Source organism: Loxodonta africana, chromosome 2, assembly GCF_030014295.1.
Source record: "Loxodonta africana isolate mLoxAfr1 chromosome 2, mLoxAfr1.hap2, whole genome shotgun sequence".
NCBI classification, from domain to species: domain Eukaryota; kingdom Metazoa; phylum Chordata; class Mammalia; order Proboscidea; family Elephantidae; genus Loxodonta; species Loxodonta africana.
Window position 1 is genome coordinate 212,801,919 of NC_087343.1, and position 21,911 is coordinate 212,823,829.

A 21,911-nucleotide genomic window follows, 5' to 3' on the forward strand; every position below is an offset into this window, starting at 1 on the left:
TAGGGTCGCTATGAGTCGAAACAGACTGGACAGCACTTAACAACAGACTAGCAGACGCTCAGGTGTTCTGTTTTTCAATAGTGATTATTCAGTAACTGAACTTGGCATTTTGAAAACTCAGCAGCTGCTGGAGAGACCCTGTGTGCACCGTGAGCGGCGTGTGGCGCGCACATGCGCACTCCTACCCCGCCCCAAGGATTGACAACACGGGCCTCCAAATCGCAGGGCACGTCGCTCTCCGGCAGGGTGCCAGCCTGCGAGGGCCGCCCTCCTAGTGCGGGGAGAAGGCGGAGTCAGCGCGGAGCTAAACGTGATGGCAGTGTTACAACGCTGAAGCTTTTTCCTGTTTCTCTTTCTCTTCGTTATGGATCAGAAGTCTTAAGCTGACTATACGTACCTCAGATCTCTTTATAACAAATTGTCCTTTCAGGTACACGTGCACACCCCGCCCCCGCGAGATAGCTTCCTTTCATAGCCCGCGTCCCCCGCCGGCGTGGTCGGAACCATTCTGTACTTTTCGCGGGGGGTGGCGGATAGGGGCGGCGGCGGCAAAGAAGGGTGGAGGGCGGCTGCTGCGGACCTCCGGCCGGACTCGAGGTTGGCAGTCCTCTGAAGCTTTGTGCGGGGCCCAGCGCGGCCAGGCTTTCCTCAGGGCGGAGGGCGCTCGGCCTGCCCCTACTCCGCCCACCCCCACGGAACTGGTGAATGGCGTTGCCCGGTCGAGTCAGGCGCTTCTGTCTCCTGCGGGGCGGTGCTGAGCTGCCACGGGACCCAGGTGAGAGGCTGGGTCGGGGGCTGGGGGGGTCCGGGGACGCGGCTGGACCCGGGAGAGGGGGCTGGGCCGGGGTCGTGGACGTCGAGGGCCGCGGCGGGACCCGGGCTGGGCCGTGGGGGCTGGGGGCCGCGGCGGGACCCGGGAGAGGGGGCCGGGCCGGGCCGTGGGGGCCGGGGGCCGCGGCGGGACCCGGGAGAGGGGGCCGGGCCGGGCCGTGGGGGCTGGGGGCCGCGGCGGGACCCGGGAGAGGGGGCTGGGCCGGGCTGTGGGGGCCGGGGGCCGCGGCTGGACCGGGGAGAGGGGGCTGGGCCGGGGGCTGCGGGCGTGGGGGGCCGCGGCCGATCCCAGGCGAGGGGGGACGGGGGCTATGGCGGGATCCAGGAGAGGCGGCTGGGCTGGGTCGTGGGGTCTGGGGGCCGCGGCGGGACCCAGGCGAGGGGCCGGGCCAGGCGTGTGGGGCCAGGTGAAGGCCGCCTGCCTGCTGGGAGAGGGAAGGACCGCGGGGCGGGTTGCCGAGGGGCCAAGGGGGAAGGATGGGATGGGATCTATATCTGGGGTCGGAGGAGGGGCACGCGGCTCTGGTTCCCTAGACAGCGCGGTGTGGGGTTTGACAGTAGGTGTGTGACAGGGCCCGAGGGAATGGGAATCGTTGCTCTCAAGTACTCAGCTCTCCCGCTGGACAGACCCTGAGCGCGGTGCTGTGCTTGCGTTACCTGAATGTAACCCCTTTCTAGCGCCTGGTGAGGGGATGTGGGATTATCCCCACATCGCCCTTGGGGAACCTGAGGCCCAGAGCCATGGCTAACTTCTCTAGTCAGTCAGAGGCAGACTTGGGATTCGAACTGTGATTGTCTGCCCCCAAAACCCCGGGCTTTTTCCTAGAGTCGGAAAGGGAGTTTGGGCTCCAGGAAGGAGGGTTAAATTTTTACTGTACTGAAGAAAAGAACCGGGTGATAGGGGTCGGAGGGGCTGCAAGGGGAGAGCGTTAGCTGAGGCAGGTTTGCAGGTGTAGAAGGGACGCGAGCCCTGGTGGAGAGAAGGATCGGTTGTGTAAAGCCAGGAGAGCTCAGGGACCTGAGGGGGATGGAGAAACCAGACCTGTCTTCAGGGTTAGCTGAGGGTGCATAGCTGAGTGGATTTTAAGTTGATCTGGGGTTGGTTAGTGATTGGAGTCATAGTGGAAGGGATCTGCCAAGAACCTGTGATACAGAGGGAGGGTGAGATTTGGGATGGGGGAGGGGCAAATCCATGAAGTCCTGGAGTGTACAAATAAGAAATGTGACCTGACTTAAATGCTAGCAAGCAGCTATCTAAGATGCATCAGTTGGTCTCAACCCACCTGGAGCAAAGTAGAATGAAGAACACCAAAGACACAAGGTAACTATGAGCTCAAGAGACAGAAAGGGTGACATAAATCAGACACTACATCAGTCTGAAACCAGAAAAACTAAATGATGCCCGACTATAACCCATGACTGCCCTGAGAGGGAACACGACAGAGAATCCCTGATGGAGCAGGAGAGCAGTGGGATGCAGACTTCCAATTGTTGTAAAAAGACCAAACTTAATGGTCTGACTGAGACTAGAAGGACCCCGGAGGTCATGGTCCCCAGACCTTCTGTTGGCCTAAGACTGGAACCATTCCCAAAGCCAACTCTTGAGGCAGGGATTGGATTGGACTATAAGACAGAAAATGATACTGTTGAGGAGTGATCTTCTTGGCTCAAGTAGACACGTGAGACTATGTGGGCAGCTCCTGTATGGAGGGAAGATGAGAAGGCAGAGGGGGACAGAAGCTGGCTGAATGGACACAGGGAATACAGGGTAGAGAGGAGGAGTGTGCTGACTCATTAGGGAGGGAGCAACTAGGAGTACATGGCAAGGTGTATATAAATTTTTGTATGAGAGACTGCCTTGATTTGTAAACTTTCACTTAGATCACAATAAAAAAAAAAAAGAAATGTGATCTGAGCTTAACACCGCCCCCCCTCCCCATCAGGATCATTGATCTATTTTCATTTAATTTTGCCTACCCCCGCCTAGATTTTGCCTTCCCTCTGGTTTAGGGGAAAGTGGGTGTCATGATTCTTTTTCTCCCAGGCCTGCATTCTGAGAGCCTTCTGACAAAGCTAATAGGCCTATATGGGTGTCCTTCAGGGCAGAGTAGATGGGCAACTTCTTCTAGTTTGGTGGGTGTTAGTGGTATCCTTTTCACCTGAAAAGAATGTGGAGCCCAGGGATTGGTTTGTTGCAGATGAAGGTCCAAACTGGTCAGTTCCAGCCACCTGAGGCAGAGGGCGAGGAGGAGCTTGCTGAAAGGAGTACTGGTTCTCTGGCCCTTGGACACCTGGCACCACCCATTGGTATCTAGTTAGGTTGGCAGGAGGGCCTCCGTGTTGCAGCAGAGAAAGGCCATGGCCAATTTAGTGCTGGAGGCACTAGATCACCAACATTGTCATTGAGCCGTTGAGTAATAGTGGCATGTGACAGTGTTTCCTCTTCTAGTGTCTTATATCAAGGAGTTGTGTAAACAGAAGCCTAGGTGATGTCAGTAGAAGTAGTAGAGCCACAGTGTGAGTGAGTGTGAGCTGAAAGTAATCCCTGTGGACCTTTTCCACCTTGTTCTTACTAAAATCCCAAGCACTGACTTAGGGTCCTCTGTGGGAGATGAGTCTGATGCTCATGACTGGTGAAGTACCATTGTGATACCTCATTTATTTGCAAAGTACTTTCATTTACTGTCTAATCCAAATGGTCCTATGAAATAGGTCCAGGGCATAGGCTGCGGGGGCGGGTGAGGGATGAGTGCAGAGAGCACTGTCGGGTCCATGGACTTAGCCAGTGTGTGAGGGGAAGGTGGACAGGAAGCCTGTCTCTTTCAGGTGCCTGAATACTTGGTTTGACTATAATGTTGAAGGGATTGTCAGGCAGGGAAAGATTTTTGCCTCTTCCTTGGGTTCTGGAAAGCTTATTGAAGAGATGTTAGGTGTACTCAGAAGCCAGTTTGAGAAGCATTGGACTGGAGCAGCTATTTCAGCTGTTGTAGCCAGAATGGAAGGAGTGGGTATTAGCTATCTACGTTTCTTCTCCATAGCGATTAAAACCCCCAGTCTAATGAACCTATGGATGTAGTGTTTGCTCATCTGATAGCATAACAGTTAAGTGCTCAGATGCTAACCAAAAGGTTGGCTGTTCGAACCCACCCAGAAGTTCCACAGGATAAAGATCTGGCAGTCTGCCCCTGTAAAGATTATAGCCAAGAAAAACCCTGTCGGGCAGTTTTATTCAATCACATGGGGCCATTGAGTTGAAAATCGACCTGAGGATGCCCAACATATGCTGCTTAAGGAATCCCTGGGTGGTGCAGATGATTAAGCGCTCAATTACTATCCAAAAGGCTGACAGTTTGAACCCACCCAGAGGCACCTTGGAAGGCAGGTTGAAAACCCTGTGGAGCAGTTCTACTCTGTGCACGTGGGATTGCTGTCAGTGGGAATTGGCAAGCAAAAGTGAATAGAGCTATAAAGATCATTGCTCTTTTTAGAATTAGCTCTGAATTCTTTTTCTTTCCTAGCAAATGTCAGGTTTTTCAACTGTGGTTGCCATGTGTCATGGGTTGAATTGTGTTCCCCCCCAAAATATGTGTCGACTTGGCTAGGCCATGATTTCCAGTATTGTCTGATTGTCTCCCATTTTGCCATCTGATATGATTTTCCTACATGTTGTAAATCCTATCTCTATGATGTTAATGAGGCAGGATTAGAGGTAGTTACGTTAATTGACTACGTGCTGCTTTCAGGACTCAATCTACAAGATTAGGTTGTGCCTTAAACCAGTCTCTTTTGAGATATAAAAGAAGCTAGCAGAGAGACATGGGGACCCCATACCACCAAGAAACAACAGTCAGGAGAATAGCGCGTCCTTTCAACCCCAGGGTCCCTGCACTGGGAAGTTCCTAGACCAGGGGAAGATTGATGACAAGGACTTTCCGACAGAAAGCCTTCCCCTGGAGTTGGCACCCACAATTTGGATTTGTAGCCTCTTAAACTGTGAGAGAATGAATTTCTGTTTGTTAAAACCATCCACTTATGGTATTTCTGTTATAGCAGCACTAGATAGCTGAGACGCCATGTCTGGCTCATTTGGAAATGGCCTCGTACACTGTGGCCTAGGGAGAGTGGTGGAAGTGCAATTCTGCTAAATAACAAGGTCAGTATTGATGCTTTGAGATAGGTGAAAATTGACTACGTGCTGCTTTCATGTGGATATTTTGCTGAAATGATTTTTTTAAAAAAAGTTGTGCTAAAATACATACAACATTAATTTGCCATCTTTAACTATTCTTAAGTGTACCATTCAGTGGCATTGATTATATTCACAATGTTGTACAACCTTCACCATTATCTATTTCCCAAACTTCTTTTTACCCCAAACAGAAACTCTACCCATTAACCAGTAACTCCCCATCCCCTTTTCCTGGTAACCTAGTAATGCCCCTGGCAACTTCTTATCTACTTTCTGTCTCTATAGATTTGCCTACATTTACTTCTCTTTCCTTTGTGCCCCTCTCAAAGAAGGCTCCTCCTGTTCACTTTGGCCCAGTTCCCATGAGGCTTTCCTTTATTCCACCAACTACCTGTACATCGCTCTATAGGGGCTATCTACTCCTCCCTGTCTACTCCTCCTCAGAACACTGCTCTCTGGGTCTCTAGGATGGTATTTTGAGTTTACCTTCTGCCTCCTGGCTGGTCCTCTCCCTCTGACCCATGCTCCATCCCTCGGCGCCCTCTGCCGGCTCTGCTTTGAAAATGCAGTCACAACATGACTACTCTCCAAGTGGTGTGAGCACCTTGGCTTTTTCCCTGCTTCCACCTCCTCCTCAACCATATTCTCTTTTCTGTACAGTAGCCAGAATGATCCTTTTCAAATATATTTCAGAGTTTATGTCTCATGTCCTCATAAAATCAGCTTCCTTGTAGCTACCTGCTCTCATATCTTGCTCCCATCACTCCTTCCCAGACACACTCAGGCCCCCCAGTCATGCCCCACCTGAGACCTGGCACCATGCACTAGGTTCTGTGCCTCTACCAGGGTGTCCTCCCTATGGCCCCCTGCTTCCCTCAGCTCTCGCTTAGGGTGCGATTCTAAGGGGTCCTTCCTCTATGGCACTCTCTCCCACTGCCTCTGCTAACACTCTGTCTTGCGTCCTGCTTTGCTTTCTTTGTACATTTGTTCCCACGTGACATTAAGCAGCTTTTCCTGTGTCCCTCCCCTAGAAGACAGGCTTTATGGGTGAATCCGTATCGCCCAACACCCCTGCACATGGTGGTCACTAAGTATTTACTGGACACATGAACTGTCTCCTTGGAACTCCTGTGGTATTTCATTGTGTTGCTCCAATGGTATTTGTCGTGTCTTGCTACATTTCCTTGTCATTCTCGTGTGTGTTCTCCTCTACTGTTTCCTCCATAGCGCTCGTACTAAAGATTCCTTTTGTGGTGGTACCATTTCCTTCTTGTTTGCTTGGAACTTGCTTGGGCAAGGGCAAGTCTCTTTGTTCCCCTGCAGCTGATATGGTACTGGCATAAGGTCAGGGCTCGGGGAACACTGGCTGGGTGTGCAGCTCACCTCTATGGGGCTAGGAGCCCATTGGCAGTAGGGCTGACTTGCCCACGATGCCTCCTAGTCCCCGTGCACCAATGTCAGAACGTTTGTGGCCAGCTGACGGCGCCCCTTGCTTCCCCTGCAGGCCGTGTGCCGGTTCCCAGGCACCATGAATGCCATCGTTGCGCTCTGTCACTTCTGTGAGCTGCATGGCCCCCGCACTCTCTTTTGTACCGAAGTCCTACACGCCCCACTTCCCCAAGGGGCCGGGAGCGGGGACAGCTCTGGCCAGGGTGAGCAGGCTGAGGATGAAGAAGGTGGCATTCAGATGAGCAGTCGCATCCGCTCCCACAGCCCAGCGGAAGGGGCCAGTGCGGAAGCCAGCAGCCCAGGGCCCAAAAAGTCTGACATGTGTGAGGTGAGTGTCTTCTGGGTCCCCAGAGCTCCTGCTTTGTGGGAGGTGTTGTACTTGTGCTGCTGCTTCTACCATCCTGGGATAGGGTACATGGTCAGCAGAAAGTGCTGCAGAGGAGAGACAAACCAGAGACCCAGTGTCAGGAGCAGTGTGAGGCCTGATGGAGTGATGAGCGTGCTCCTCAGGTGACCGGCACAGACCAGGCACACTCAGTGGGCGTTTTCACGTGCAGTTCATGCCTTGTGCCCGACCTCACTCTGATTCCTGAAGGCCAGTGTCCTTGGTTAGAGCAGCCCCACTGGGGCTCTCTTGGTGTCACCTCGTGAGATCTGAGAAGTAAAGTGTCAGTTCCCTGGAGAGGTGCTTCTGAGTGCATAGGACCTGGTAGAGCCCAGGATCCGGGTAATGTTGGACTTGTCACTGCCGTGTGAAGTGGGACCTAGCGTGTTTTGCAGATACCCAGATCCCAAGATGGAATCCAACGTGCAGGAGATTGATTGGCGGGGACACCTGTGAGGGGTAGGGTAGGAGGAGCAAGGAGAGAGGGCTAGGCAGGAAGGGGCTTGAGTGGGTCTGGCCAGGCCCTTGGAGGGGCCTTGAGCACAGCTGCCCATTAGAGGGGCCCACATCTTGCGGGAAGGGCTCATCTTGGTGCCCCCTGGTGCTTGGCCCTTGGGTGGGGCAGCCTGCAGGGGCAGCAGAATGCTAGCTCCTTCGACAGTGCTGGGCCGTCAGTCTGTTGCCTCCCTGCAGCAGGCAGTGCAAGTGGTGTGTCTGCGGGCATCTTCTGTGTGCTTTGCTTGACCCCTTGCTGTGGCCTGAGGGCCTGCCAGGTGTTTGTGTCAGGACCAATGGCGGGATGGGTCCCATCACTCGAAAGAGGTTCACAGCAGGGTATGGCCCAGCCCTGCCACTCGCCAGCTCTGTGACTCTGGGCTGGCCGCTCAGCATCTAGGAGTCTCAGTTTCCACTTCTGCGAAATGGGGATTCTCACTATGTTTATCTCAGGGTTGTACCTTGAATTAGGTGAGATAAAGTATGCAAAGCTCTTATCACAAGTGCTCAGTAAACATTGTTACTAATAACCTGTGGCAACCTATCTCCTCAGCATTTAAATCCTCAGATAAGTGTAAATCTAAAAAAAAAAAAAAAAATAGAAGTCAGTTATTTTTGTACAAAAATAGGTTGAGTTTTCTAAATTCAGATTTGCGTAACAGTAAAGGGGTTTGTTGCCAGTTTTCCGACTAACTGGTTTTCTTTTCCTCCTCATGGGCAGGGGTGCCGATCCCTTGCCGTGGGGCATCCAGGGTACATCAGCCACGACAAGGAAACCTCCATTAAATATGTCAGCCACCAGCATCCCAACCATCCCCAGCTCTTCAGCATTGTCCGCCAGGCCTGCGTTCGGAGCCTGAGCTGTGAGGTCAGCATCTTTGATATGGGAGACTGTCTGTGTAGGATTCTCATATGTTCCCCAGTTGAAAGACGCCCTCAGCAAGTTCAGGGGGTTAAGTTAGTTTAGGTCAGTGCCTGTTGTAGAGTACAGACTGAGTCAGTTCTCCAGATCCCCTGAGAATAAGTCCTGTGAGAGTCTTAGGGTTTCTGGATGGTTGCTGATTTTTCACATTAAGCACCAAACTTTTATTATGGGATGTGATTCTAAGATATGGACTATTTCTAGGGTATATATTTCACTGTATGAAGCATCACCTTTTGTAAAGGCTTGATCCTCATAAGCCCCAGTGGTCATCATGGGCTCTCAGGTCCTAGTGAAGAGTGTCAGTCAGTTTGTTCCACAACTCCATGGCTCCTGGTGTGGAGTTTGAGTCTTAGCGTTTATGGACTGTATTTGTCTGTTTGCCATAAAGAATTCATAATTATATTACTCAGATTTCCTGTCCCTGGTGTTCACTTGATTAAACAGATTCTGCCCCCTTGCTACCAGTTATTTATTGTGGCCGTGTGCTTGCCTTCAGCTGTTTTCCTCCTTTTAATTTCCTGCTGCTAATGTGCTAGAAGGCAGATACCATGTGTTAGAATTGTGTGTGAAAGTGTCATGACGGAGGGGCTTTTAACAGTTCTGTCCTAAAAATAAAGTATGTAAACTTTATTATATATACTGTGTAGTAGCTCTTTTGACCTTCTTTTTTTAGGTATACTCCAAGTGGGCAAATTTGAGCCTAGGGTAGATGTAATATTTGTATAGTAATTTTTTTGACTCAAGGTAGAAAGAACGAACCTATTTTAATTGCATTTCATGATAACAAATGTAATAGGTCTTCAGAAAGTGATCCCAGGTGCAGATGAATGCAAAATTACCCCTTCCCTCCTTCCCTCCCCACTCTGCCTGACAATTCATGCTGGCTAATTACTGCAGAGAGAAGTCTGAGGAGGTGGGTGAGACTCTGCTCCTGAAGCAAGGGAGGCGTGCTGCCTCACATAGCTGCGCCCTTTCCAGGTCTGCCCTGGCCGCGAAGGCCCCATCTTCTTTGGGGACGAGCAGCACGGTTTTGTGTTTAGCCACACCTTCTTTATCAAAGACAGCCTGGCCAGGGGCTTCCAGCGCTGGTACAGCATCATTGCCATCATGATGGATCGCATCTATCTCATCAACTCCTGGCCCTTCCTGCTCGGGAAGATCCGTGGGGTCATCGATGAGCTCCAGGGCAAGGCCCTCAAGGTAATGCCGAGGAATGTGGGGCCTGCTGGAGTGGAGGCTGACCAGTGAGCTTCTCTCTGCTCTGGAGCAGTGTGTGTGGCCCAGCCAGTTCTGTTTGCACTGATCCTGGGCTTCTGCTCTGTCTGAGTCATCCTTTCTTGGCTTCAGAGTTGGGGGTACATATGATAAATCCCCAGTTACTCAGCCCCCGCTTGCTGTCTTTGTCTCTCTTGCACCCACTGTTATCCTGGCTCTTGTTCATCTCTGGTTTCTTTACTGCCAGTGGCATTGAGACCCAGGTTTCAGCCCTGGTTTCTGAGCCTGCTCACTCTGCCGTTCCTTCCAGAAGTCTGTCTGTTCATCGTGTTGTGGATCAGCTCCTAATCAGACCTCCAGTTGTGGCATTGCCTTTGTCAGGATAGACCGCTCTGGTCTTTGGGTGGATGGCCCTCAAATCTCAGTAGATTAAAACCACAAGGGTTTGCTTCTTGCTTATGCCATGTGTTGCAGGATGCAGGGGGAACAGCTTATTGTAACCAACTGGGCAGACAGGGCAGCAGCTGACTGGAATGCTGCTCGTTTGCCCTGCTGGAGGGAATAGAGTACCAGAGGGCCTTGCTCTCTCTCACCACATTGGCCAGAACTAGTCACATGCCTCACCATGTAGGGAAATCCTCCCTGTGCCTAGAAGAGGGGACTGGAAATGTTTGGAGAAGAGCACTGATGACCACCTAAGCATGCTATCTGCCCAACTGCCCATTATATGTCTAAGGAGTCAGTTGTAGGAGAGAGTACGGGAGAAGGTCTCCATTGGTTCCTCTCTCAAGTGGCCTTTACTCTAGCTGGAGAAGCAAAACAATTCTGGTGGCAGTTTCTGTAACCTGCACCAAGAGCGGTAGGATTCATGAAGTTGGCTGTGAGTTAGTAGTAACCTTGGCTGCCTAGTTTTGCTCTGATAAGGAGCAAATTTGCATTTCAGGTGTTTGAGGCGGAACAGTTTGGATGCCCACAGCGCGCCCAGAGGATGAACACAGCTTTTACACCATTCCTGCACCAAAGGAATGGCAATGCAGCCCGTTCGCTGACATCTTTGACTAGTGATGACAACTTGTGGGCGTGTCTTCATACCTCCTTTGCTTGGTAATGGGATTTGCAACTGCTAGAATGAGGGCAATAATGTGTTGTTTGGATAGGGCTACAAATTTGGTAGAATTAAAGCAGGGAGTGCAACAGTCCCTGCATGAGTTCCTTTCATTGTTTTGGTGGAGGAGCTCTGGGTACAAAACTGTTAGGCAATGAACAAGCCCTTTTTCCTTTCCCCTAGGCTTTCTCCTTTGTTTTATGGAAAACTTAGGTAGATGGCCCTCACCTCCCAACGATATAAAAGAAATGATGCTCCCATTCCAAGACTAATGATTCCTACCTCTTCTTAAGAACAACAGTAACCATTTCTTTCACTTCTGTGGGTCAGAAATTCGAGAGTGGCAGAGCTGGATAGTTCTGGCAGGGACGTCTCAGGGTGCTTTGATGGCCAGGGTTGCAGCCATCTGGAGATTCAAATGGAGGCTCCACTTCTTAAGGTCCACTCATGGGGCTGGCAAGCTTGCCCTGGCTGCTCTGTCCCTCATCACGCGGATGTGGGAGCAACCCCCCCGCCCCGAGCCAGTGACCCAAGAGAGAGCAAGGCAGAGCATGACCTGGCCCCGGAAGTCACTCACTGCTCACTAGAAGTGTGTCACTAAGTCCAGCACACAGCCATGAGGAGGGGATTAGGCTTTATCTTCTGAAGGGAGGAGAGCCAAAGAATTTGTGCACGTACTTTAAAGTGTCCAAGAATTTGTGGACATACTTGAAAGCCACCACAGTCTGTCCTCTGACGACAAATTGTTTATACTCCTCCCGCATGCAAAATAGATTCACTCCCCCAAAGTCTTCTTCCTTTGCCAAAACCAAACCCATTGCCATCAAGCAACGCTATAGGACAGAGTAGAACTGCCCCATGGGGTTTCCAAGAAGCTGCTGGTGGATTTGAACTGCTGACTTTTTGGTTGGCAGCCAAGCTCTTAACCACTGTGCCACCAGGGCTCCCCTTCCTTTGCAGCCTCCCCTTAAAGTCTAGAGTCCTGTTATCTCCACCAGGTCCTGGTGTGGAAGGGGTTCCTTCACTACAGACAGTGGAACACAGCTCCTGAGGGCCTGGGAGCTAAAGAGAAAAATGATCTCCTTCCCACCTACCCAATATACAGTTCCTCTGGTCTTTTTAAATGTATAAGGGAAATATTTTCAAACCTACCCAAAGTAGAATAAATAGTACAATTTCTTGAACTACCTACATGTTCCTATCACCAGCTTTAGCAGTTACCAACACTCTGCTGCTTTCTCATTTATCCTCCCACTTTTTTTCCCCAGAGTATTTTTTTAAAGCAAATCTTAATTATATCATTTCAAACATAAATATAACCATGATAACGTTATCATATCCAACAAAATGACAGTAATTTAGTGTCATCCAGTACCCAATCCATGTTCAGTTTTCTCTTTTTGTCTCAAGAGTGACTTTTGAATAGGGGTCAGAACAACTCCCACACATTGCTTAGGTTGTTATGTCACACAAGCCTCTCTCAGACTGGAAGAGGGTCTCCTGCTCCCCTCTCCTCCTTTTTTCCCTTGCCTTTTATTGAAGGGCCTGGGTCATTTGTCTTGTAGAACTGCTTGTGTCCCCGTGGTGGTGTTCAGCATATTCCTTTATCCCCATATTCCCTGTAAACTGGTAGTTAGATCAAGAAGCTTGATCCATTTCAGGTTCAGGTTTTCTTTTGGCAAAATGGCTTCATAGCTGCCACTGTGCTTTACAGGCTCTTGAAAGCGTGTGGCAGCCGGCTGACCGAGAAGCTGCTGGAAGGTGCGCCAACTGAGGACACACTGGTCCAGATGGAGAAGCTTGCCGGTGAGGCTTAGAGGGGCTTGTGCTGGGAGTCTTTGCCCTGCAGTGGTGCCGGGGTTGTCCTTGTTCCAGCCACATAGCCACTGGGTTCTGACCCGTCCTGCAGAAGCGCTGATGCAGGGAAACGTGGCTCTGCGTAGCCCAGGATGAGCTCTGGTTAAGCTCACTGTTTAATCTTGGTGTCTTTATTGTGAGTCCCTGTCTCATACTCTTGGACATGTGAAAGAATCTCTTTCCAGGCAGATGGGAAAATCCACTACCAGGGCTGTCAGTCTCTGGAAGGAGCCCTGGTGACACAGTGGTTAAAGTGCTTGGCTGCTAACCACAAAAGGTTGGTGGTTCAAACCCACCAGCTGCTCCACGGGAGAAAGATGTGGCAGCCTGCTTCTGTAAAGATTCACAGCCTTGGAAACCCTATGGGGCAGTTCTGTTGCTGTCCTACAGGGTTGCTGTGAGTTAGAATCTACGTGACAGCTGTGGGTTTTTTTTTTTTCCCCTTGTTTTTTTGTCTAAGAAAGGAAGTGAATATAGAAAGCCCTCCTTGTTCCTATTTTATGTGGATTAGCTTTTGCAAATAGTCTCTCATTCTTTGCTTTTTAGCAAATACAATGTTATACTTCAGTTGGACCCAGGTTTTCCATCAAGAAGATTGATTCCCAAACCTGCCCTGCCCCGGATTCATGCATCAGAATCTCCACGCCTGTTGTTCAGGGTCCTGTGTGTTTGAGGAGCTGCCCAAGGGCTTCTGCTGTACCTTGGCACCAGCCCAGGACCCTCTGACCTGGATTCTGTGCTTTCTATTGGGGAGATTTGATCTTTGGGGATCTAGATCCACGGGTCTCAGCTATGGGGCTGGATAAATCAGACTTGTAATGCATGTAGCAGGTAGTTTGTTACAAATAGTGTGCATGCTACAGTTTGTGAGCAGTTTACCTTTTTAATAAGTAAGGGGTGTTTCAAGGTGATAACCTGTAGTCAAGGTACTTGCACATGTTTGCATTCAAACAAGCTTTCCTGAGTGGAGGAAAAGGTAATAGAGTGTTGACTAGAGCCGACTGTGCTTAGAAAAGACAAAACCTCACAGTCCACCTTCACATCTTTGTGGGAGTTCTACCCTAGGATCACTCATCACTGTAGTGATTACAAATTTCTAGTACGGTGGCGATGGCAAGGATGGTTTCCTGGTCAGTCAAGTCTATGAGAGCTTTTAGGAAAGGTGGAAATGTCAGGGTGTGTTTTGGTCATGAAGGAGGTGAAAATTGGGTTGTGGAGCCGCACTCTGAAGTCAAACCAGCCTCGCTCCAATCTCGGCTTGGCATGCAGTGGCAGTGTGCAGGCAAGGTCCCTCCCTCTGGGCCAGCTGTCTCATTTGTGATGTGAAATGGAGATGTATTCACTTGTGGGGGGTGGTGCCATGAAGATGAACTAAAATAACAAATATTTTTTCGTCTGTAAAATGGGGATAATAGTACTGACCTCAGGACTATTAACAGGATTCAATGAAATAATGTACATAAAGCCCTTAGAAAAGCACCTAGGAGAGGAAGTATTCAATAAATGGAAACTTTTGTGTTCATCATTGCTTTGAAATTTCCCCACAACAGTGAACAGCTTGCTTCTTTCAAGCGAGTGCTTCAAAAACCTAGGGCGCAGCACCAGGCCAAATGAACAGTGAACCGAGCCTCTCCCTTCTCCAGAGTGCCCAAGGCTATAGCTTCATGTGCCAACTTGCTAGAACCAGAAGTCAGTAACAACTGGCCCAGGCCCCCCAGAGTGCCTGGGGCTGGCCTGGTGGTGTGAGACACAGAACAGCATGTTCTGTAACTGCCCGTCCTCTGGCTTGCAGATTTAGAAGAGGAATCAGAAAGCTGGGACAACTCTGAGGCTGAAGAGGAGAAGACCCTTGTGTTCTCCGAAGGTACAGAAGGGCAGGAGCGGACCAAATGCCCAACAGACTTGTCCTCACTCTCAGACTGTGGAAGCTGGCAGCCTCGGAAGCTGCCAGTCTTTAAGTCACTTCGGCACATGAGACAGGTAGGTGGCAGGGGAGCAGAGCCCCATCAGGAACTCAAGGAGAAGAACCCAGTCTTCTCTTCCCGGCTCATCTCCATCCAACACTTGGCCCTTTGGGCCCATCAGTTTTAAAACCTAGCAAGGGGTAGTTGGTTAGGAGTAACAAAAAACCTTCTGGATGTGGGCTGAAGAAGGTGAGGGCATCTGGGGCATTTGAACCACAGGTAAGGGTTCCTCTTTTTATGATTGTCCAGACATGGACCAGTACTGTGAAATTTGCCTCCAAAAATGGAGGGTGCTGAGAGACCAAAGAAAGAAGCAGGCAACTCCAGTGTGGCAGCAAAGGAGCGTGTTAAGGAGACTTACATACAAGGCAGTAGTCCCTGGTGGCCAAAGGACCAAGGCAGATCTCCACACATGTGGTGGAAGGCCAGAGGTTTTATAGTGGTGGTGAACAGTAGTGACTGTATGCTGGGGGCTTACGTGAGAATGCAAATTATAGTGAACTAGCAGACCATATGGGGGTACCCATGTTCAGCCCCACAAAGCCTTTTTCCCCTTCAGCCCTCCCCCCAAGGGCAGCTCTTACAATCAGGCACGTTTTCTCACTTGTGCTGCTCCCCGTCTTGTGCTGTAGTGTTAGAGACCTGTTCCTGCCCCACTGGGAACAGATATAGAAGTGGGGTTGTCCACATGCCGTATGGTGCCTGTGTTTGTTGCAAGAGACAGTTACTGTGTGCCGAGAACAGGGGGAGGGGTTCTCTGATAAGAAGAAGGAACTGGGAGAGAGAAGGCAACTCAATTCCCAGCCTCCTTATCAGAGAGTGTTCTGGGTCCAAGACCTTTGCTTAGACATCTTGAATGAGAGGCGTAGAGGCAGACCATTCCCACTACAATGATGATGTAGGTGTTATTCTTCAGAGAAAGGGCATGATGGTTGGCTTCTCATGGTCCTTTCTAATCTCGTCATTCTAGAACCTTCTAAAAGTATTGAACCACAGTATTATTGGCTAATGAACCCTGGTTGTGCAATGGTTGGGTGCTAGTCTGCTAGCTGAAAGGCCGCAGTTCAGACCCACCCAGTGGCTCCATAGAAGAAGAGACCTCGTGATCTGTTTCTGTAAAGATTATAGCCTAGAAAACCCTACGGGGCAGCTCTACTCTGTCATATTGGGTAGCTATGAGTTGAAAATCGACTCGACTGCACCAGACAACATTACCAGCTTGCATGCAGCCTAGACTGTTGCAGACTGAAAATGATAGCTATTGTTACAAAAAATTGTAAGTAGTCTGGATGTTCAGCCACAGTCGTTATGGCACATCCACACTCAGGCTGCTGTTAAGTACAAGAATCACATGTGTAAACACCCAGGAGGATGCAGGTGTGTGTGTACGTGCACGCCACAGGCACAGCTGGAGCCTAGGTAGCCACACACACACAGCAATACTGACTGACTGTGGTTATACTGGGCATGCGGCTATAGAGCGGGACACAGCGAGATTATGAGGGCAGTTTCTCTTTTTTTCCTTGGTAACACTTTCCTGTATTTATTTTTACAATGAGCATCAATTTTATCAGAAGATAGTTATCTCTGTTTTGGAAGATGGAGTAATTAAGAAGACTGGGGCTTCTGAATGGAAACCATTCACGAATGAAAATCATGTATTTGGCTGAAATCATCCTTGTTGGGCGTTTACTTGGGTTAAGGTTGGAAGGAATCTTGAGTTCTATGAAAGGTGGCAAGTATTTGGAGGCTTTTGGGATTTCATTAAATGTAGTATTGTAGCCTCTTTTTGTTTTTTAAACCAACACGCCATAGGACAACAGGCTGGACTCTTCAAAAATGCCAGTGTCATGGACGTTGATAAGAGGTGGGGTGGGGAGAGGGACCGTCCTGTACTGAAGAAGAATAAAGACATGACAACCAAAAGCAATCATGATCCCTTGGTGGATCTTGGGTCACAAGATCACAGCTGTAAAGGGCATTGTTAGGAAGCCTGGGCTCTGGAATGGGACTGGATGTTGGATGTGGTTACGTTAGCATTGCGTCTCCAGGGGTGGCCATGCATCAGGAGGTGTCCTTACCCAGAGCTGTGATGTCTGCAGCTGCCCTTCAGATGGCTTAGCAAAATAAAGTGTGTTCACAGAGAGAAGGTGAATGTTGCAAAAAGGTAACGACTTTATCTGCTTCAAATTTTTAAAAAAATGAAATTGGGAAAAAAGATATTAATGCGTGCAAGAGCTTTGGAATCAGGTTTTTAGGTGCAAATCCTGGGACTTCTACCACCTGAGCTTTTGTTTTTGGGCAAATCTTTGAGAGGATAAATGCCTTTCTTTCTCATGACCCCATCTTTCTTTTACTGTACAAGAGAAGCTTCTAGAAGAACACATGAATAGCATACCTAACTTTGATTGGAGGAAAAGGACATGTTTCTCTTGTTCATGCATCAAGCACTGAGTTGTCTTTTCAGGTCCTGGGTGCCCCGTCTTTCCGCATGTTGGCCTGGCATGTTCTCATGGGGAACCAGGTTATCTGGAAGAGTAGAGACGTAGACCTTGTCCAGTCAGCTTTTGAAGTTCTTCGGGTAAGAGCATCTTTTTTCTTGTGTGTATTGTGTAGCAGGGCAGTGTTTGCTTAGCAGGTTTAAAAAAAATTCTGACTTTAGGTATGAATGTTGGGTGCTCAGGGCAAAACCTCTTGAAAGGGTTAGTGATGGATCTAAGCTAGACCTCTGTTTTCTCCTCTAATAAAGATAGTGGTCATTGATGGTTTTTATTTCTGGTGGAAGGAAACTGTACTATCCTGGTAGATTGATAACTAACAGCCTAATTCTCAAATCCCACTAAAAGGCCATTGGAGGGGTTTCTGGCTGCCGTTGAAGCAGGCCAGGCCATTGTATTTCTTGCAGAGCGTCCTTGATGGGTGGTGGGGTACAGCTGTAGCAAGCTGTCCCCTCTGATGGGAGAAGTGGACAGCCAAGGTCTAACTGGCTCTGAGTAACATTGAAGTCAGTAGGAAGTGTTTGCCCACCTGCCCAGACCTGTGAGGGTACAAAAACGAATGTGACACGGCCTCTCCACAGGTGTACAGTCTCTGTGGGATGGGAAGAGACTGAGACGGTAAAGAACAGGATAGGAATTAACACCACTCAGCACAGTCCGTTTGTGACCAATGCCCAGATGAGAGTTGGCTCTTGGGGTGGGAGGCGTCCCCGTGGGGCTGAGGGCAGAGAAGCTTTGGAGGATTGAGGGCTTTGGAGGTGGAGACAGGTGGGCAGAGGGTGTTTCTGGTTGCTGTTGGTTCTGAGTTGTTGTTGTCCTCTCTAGACCATGCTGCCTGTGGGCTGTGTCCGCATCATCCCTTACAGCAACCAGTATGAGGAAGCGTATCGGTGCAACTTCCTGGGGCTCAGCCCACAGGTGCAGATCCCCTCCCATGTACTATCCTCAGGTACGTGTGGTCTTGGTCTGGCCTGATGGGAAAGTCTACAGACTTCAGGCTCAAAAGTGGAATTGGTCCTAGCTGTGGCGTGAGGGGGCTGCCTGCTGGGCCTGGAGGCCGGAGGACCGAAGTTATAGACCCAGCTTTTCCACCGACCTGTGGGAGTCGACCTGGAGCTTCCATCCACTGTGTTCTAGTGCTGAATAGCTGTGGCCTCCACTTTCTGCCTTTAAAATTGGGAATGGGATTGGGGGCGGGGCGGGGGGGAGGTGGGTTTGAATTGTATGGCTGGTGTAGGGGTGGCTTGCTGGGCTCTAATTCTCAGTGGGCAATAGGTTGTACTCCTGGGGGTGGGAGGAAGTGTGTCCATTGACGACAGCATGCACGGCCTGCCAGGGACTGTCATCTTGCCTTCCCAATGTATTGGGAGGGCTAATGTGACCTCTCTGATACTGTATCTCCTGTATGCCACAAGTCTTGTTCTCTCTCATTACTCTCCTGTCATACTTCTTTCCTCTTGGGTTTTTCCTTCCTTTCCTGGACCTTCAGTCTGCCAAGGGCCTTCACTATTTAGTAGTACAGTGGGGCTTGCCCAGCCTGGCTCACGCCCTCAGCACTGATGAACTCAGCTACCACAGACAACAGGTTGCCGGTCATCCCTCTTTTTCTGGTTTGAGGACATCCAGGGGTCAGCCTGGGCACAGGTCCAGCTTTCCTGGGCATGCCTGTGAGGCAATCCCTGTGTTATCATATCCACACAGTGTTCGCAGGCTCAGCTGCAGGGACACGAGGCCCCAAGGGGTGGTGGCTTCTGCTGGGAGTGTTAGAGATGCTCTGAAACCAGGGTCTGGGCAGACGTTCTTTCCCACCACTAGCTGTGTGACTTTGGGCAAGTTACTTCTCTTCATCTGTTTCCCTGTCTATAAAAAGGGGGTAACAGTGGAATCAACCTCATAGGGCTGTTGCATATTAAGTGAATTGTTTATAAAAATATTTATTATAATGTAATATCATTAATAGTTTTACTGGGACAAAAATGAACCCTTACCTCTATTCACAAATAAAATATAAAAGGTTTTAAGTATCAAAACATTAATCTCAGAAGGCTTTGGCCTGGCAGTTTTTCCTGAAGTAATTTGGAGCGGCAGAATGGGGAGAACGTTTTAAGTGGTGGAGAGAAGGGGCACCTAATGGAGTGATGTGCTTTCATGCTGCTGCAGAGTTTGCTGTCATTGTGGAGGTCCACACAGTCCCCCGCTCCAGCCTTTACCCAGTGGGGCCTGAGGATGACCAGTCTCTCAGCAAGTATGAGTTTGTGGTGACTAGTGGGAGCCCTGTGTCTGCAGACCGAGGTGGGTGCCGCTGAGTGGGTTACCTTCCATTAGGGAAGGCTTCTGCCCCAGGAGAGCAGCAGGGAGAGCATTACCCTGCACCTCTCTCCTTGTGTGTCGCTGACTCTTGCTTTGCCTCCACCCCTATTCCCAGTTGGCCCCACCATCCTGAATAAAATCGAAGCTGCTCTGACCAATCAGAATCTGTCTGTGGATGTGGTTGACCAGTGCCTCATCTGCCTGAAGGAAGAGTGGATGAAGTAAGGATACCTCCTTTGCCTCTGAGAGTTTGTCCTTTGCAAGTAAATCAATGTCCCCAAGCCTCAAGTGGCTCCTCTGTAAAATGGGGATGGTTCCTACCTCCAGAGGTTGTTGAGTGTCAAGTAAGGACACTAAGCACATGTAAGTGGTGTCCTCTGATGGAAGCTCTGTTATTTTGTGCTTGATTAACTTTAAAAATCTGAAAGAGAAAATGTGCTCCCTTTTTTAAAGCAAATTACTTTATTTGAGTAATTTTTTGGTTAAATTTCTACTAGTCGTACATTGCCCTGATTTCAGATAATACACTGAAGCTTAGGAGTATCCAGTCCCTTCCATGAATTTAAGGGGAACAAATTTTTTTTTTCTGTTAATGCTCTGGTTTTCTTACCCAGGGTTAGACGTGATGGGCAAATGAGAGGCCTGTTGGTGTTGAGGTAGGCCTGCTGCTGCCCCCTAGTTCTTGAATTCCGGCTCTACTGGCAGAGTTCCTGCTGGTCTGAAAACCACTTAAGCCCCAGTGACCAGAACTCTTGTTGTGCTGTGGTATCTGAGTGTTTCGTCTTTGGTTTTCTACAGCAAGGTGAAGGTCCTTTTTAAATTCACCAAAGTGGACAGTCGCCCAAAAGAGGACACGCAGAAACTCCTGAGTATCCTTGGGGCATCGGAGGAAGACAACGTCAAGCTCCTGAAGTTTTGGATGACAGGCTTGAGCAAAACCTACAAGTCGCATCTTATGTCCACAGTCCGGAGCCCCACGGCCTCGGAGTCTCGTAACTGACCCCACAGTGGGAACTTGTCTGCACGCATGCCTTTGGGAAGTGATTGTGACTGTCCTTGCCACCAAGCTTAAAAATAGTTGTAAGTTCTCCTCCAGCTCCACAAGAGGTTTGTCCTTTAGTTTCCGGACTGTTGAGGACAGACCTGTTTCCTAGCAAAAAATGGAAACTATTTGGGCTGAACTTTGTCCCTTGTGGGGTTTGGGCCTCGGGTAATTCTCAGCACCATCCCATAAACTGTCTGAACTGCTGCACCACTCAAGAAGGTTGTGAAGGCTTGTGAGCAGGTCCTCTCTGCTTTTGTACATCTCTGTGAGAGAAGACTGGAAGAGAGACAGGCACTTCGTTCCTTTCAAGAATTAAATCTCCAAATTCATAGAAACATGTTGGGCTAATTCTGGCTTGGGTGTTTAGCTGCAATAACATCTTATTTTGAGATTAACATTTGAACCTATCCATTTTGATATTCAGCAAGAGTTTTCCAGTTTTTGTGTGTATATGTTGCTACAGTTGTGAATGTTCAGGACATACTCCTTGGTCATTTTTTAGTGATCTTATTTTAAGTTAGGACTCTGGGAATGGCTTTAGGGGTGCAGTGGATGTTTTCCTCATCTTTGGATCTTCGGAATTCACGTGACTCTATTAACTCTTCTGGCCACACTCCCCTGGGGTTGTCTTTGGGATTCACCAGTAATTTGATGCAGCCGCTGCCGTGCTGAAGTTTTAAGTCAAGTGTTGACTTGCCCAGCTCACTGGACACGGAGTTAAGAAGCCTACCACAGTTTGATTCCATATCACTTTACCCTTTATTGCTTCTTAAAAGATTTATGTTTGGTTACAGTTAACAATTTTCAGAGTTAGGTGATTTAAAGCAATTTCATCATCCGACAGTACATTTTTAATAATTCATGACCTGGAGGGATATTCCAGCAATTTTGCTGATTGTTTCTAGTTTTTTCTTTTCGTTTAATTTATATTTAACATGAAGATTAACTGTATATGATGAGGAATCTCCATAATGAAAAACATTGAAACACAATAAAGATTTATTTTTGTAAAATGTTGACTACATGGTTTTATTGGCTTGATACCTAAAATTTACTTCAGCTCAGTTGCAGAAAACCTTAATATGGTTAAGATGACATCAGTGAGTATGAAAGTTGAAGGTGCCTTAGTGATCCTGGACGATCTTCCCAGAGATAGTCTTTTGAGCTAACTTTCAAGTTACTCATTTATTCTGAGTGTCTACAACTGTGTGCTTAAGAGTTTTGTTCAACTTTAGGAAATGTTTGTCCCTTAAAGATATTTAAAAGGTACATCCACCTGAGAAGAAGATGGCTGGAGTATACCTGGGTGATAGTGGCAGTTCTTAAAGTGCAAAAAGTAAGTTTCAGTGACCTACTCAGAGTGGAAGGGGACCCTACAGCCTGCCTGGTTCATGGTTAATGAAAGGAAGAGACGATGCCCACTGTCCTCCTCATCTTCCGGTGTTTTTCTTTTCTTTGTTTTTGTAGTGCGTGACGTTACATGGGAAAACTCTTGTTCTGCTCAAGTGAGGTTTCTGCCAGTGGTCTGCAGTCTAATGGCTGAATCCACTTGGTAATAAAGAGACCAACGTGTTAGCTCTGCGTTCGTGTCATAGGAATAAACCAAACCCAGACCCAATGCCGTCGAGTCGATTCCGACTCAT

The 21,911-nt window shown here is 49.0% G+C and overlaps 1 protein-coding gene across 5 annotated transcripts; it reads left to right on the forward strand.

Annotated features, from left to right (window-relative positions):
• Window positions 1-672: 672 nt before the first annotated feature.
• Window positions 673-21,281, forward strand: FLCN (folliculin). Of its 5 annotated transcripts, none has more exons than XM_003420653.4 (13): window positions 755-775; window positions 4,882-4,984; window positions 6,525-6,797; window positions 8,071-8,217; window positions 9,253-9,474; window positions 10,433-10,593; window positions 12,309-12,400; window positions 14,244-14,431; window positions 16,883-16,996; window positions 17,739-17,862; window positions 19,074-19,205; window positions 19,339-19,444; window positions 20,022-21,281. In XM_003420653.4, exons 3-13 carry the CDS (start codon window positions 6,549-6,551, stop codon window positions 20,221-20,223), a joined length of 1,737 nt encoding a protein of 578 aa, XP_003420701.1. In that variant the 5' UTR covers window positions 755-775; window positions 4,882-4,984; window positions 6,525-6,548; the 3' UTR covers window positions 20,224-21,281. The 5 variants fall into 5 exon arrangements, with proteins under 5 accessions (XP_023395489.1, XP_003420701.1, XP_064135478.1 ...); XM_064279408.1 differs by having other exon boundaries at window positions 757-775; window positions 4,885-4,984; XM_023539721.2 differs by lacking the exon at window positions 4,882-4,984 and having other exon boundaries at window positions 673-775.
• The last annotated feature ends 630 nt before the right edge of the window (window positions 21,282-21,911 follow it).

Excerpts from the sequence above, each read along its gene's own strand:
- FLCN (XM_023539721.2), top strand. The coding sequence starts at position 6,549 with ATGAATGCCATCGTTGCGCTCTGTCACTTCTGTGAGCTGCATGGCCCC. Across the intron at positions 6,798-8,070 it reads AAAAGTCTGACATGTGTGAG|GGGTGCCGATCCCTTGCCGT; the intron begins GTGAGTGTCTTC and ends CCTCATGGGCAG. Across the intron at positions 19,206-19,338 it reads CCCTGTGTCTGCAGACCGAG|TTGGCCCCACCATCCTGAAT; the intron begins GTGGGTGCCGCT and ends CCCTATTCCCAG.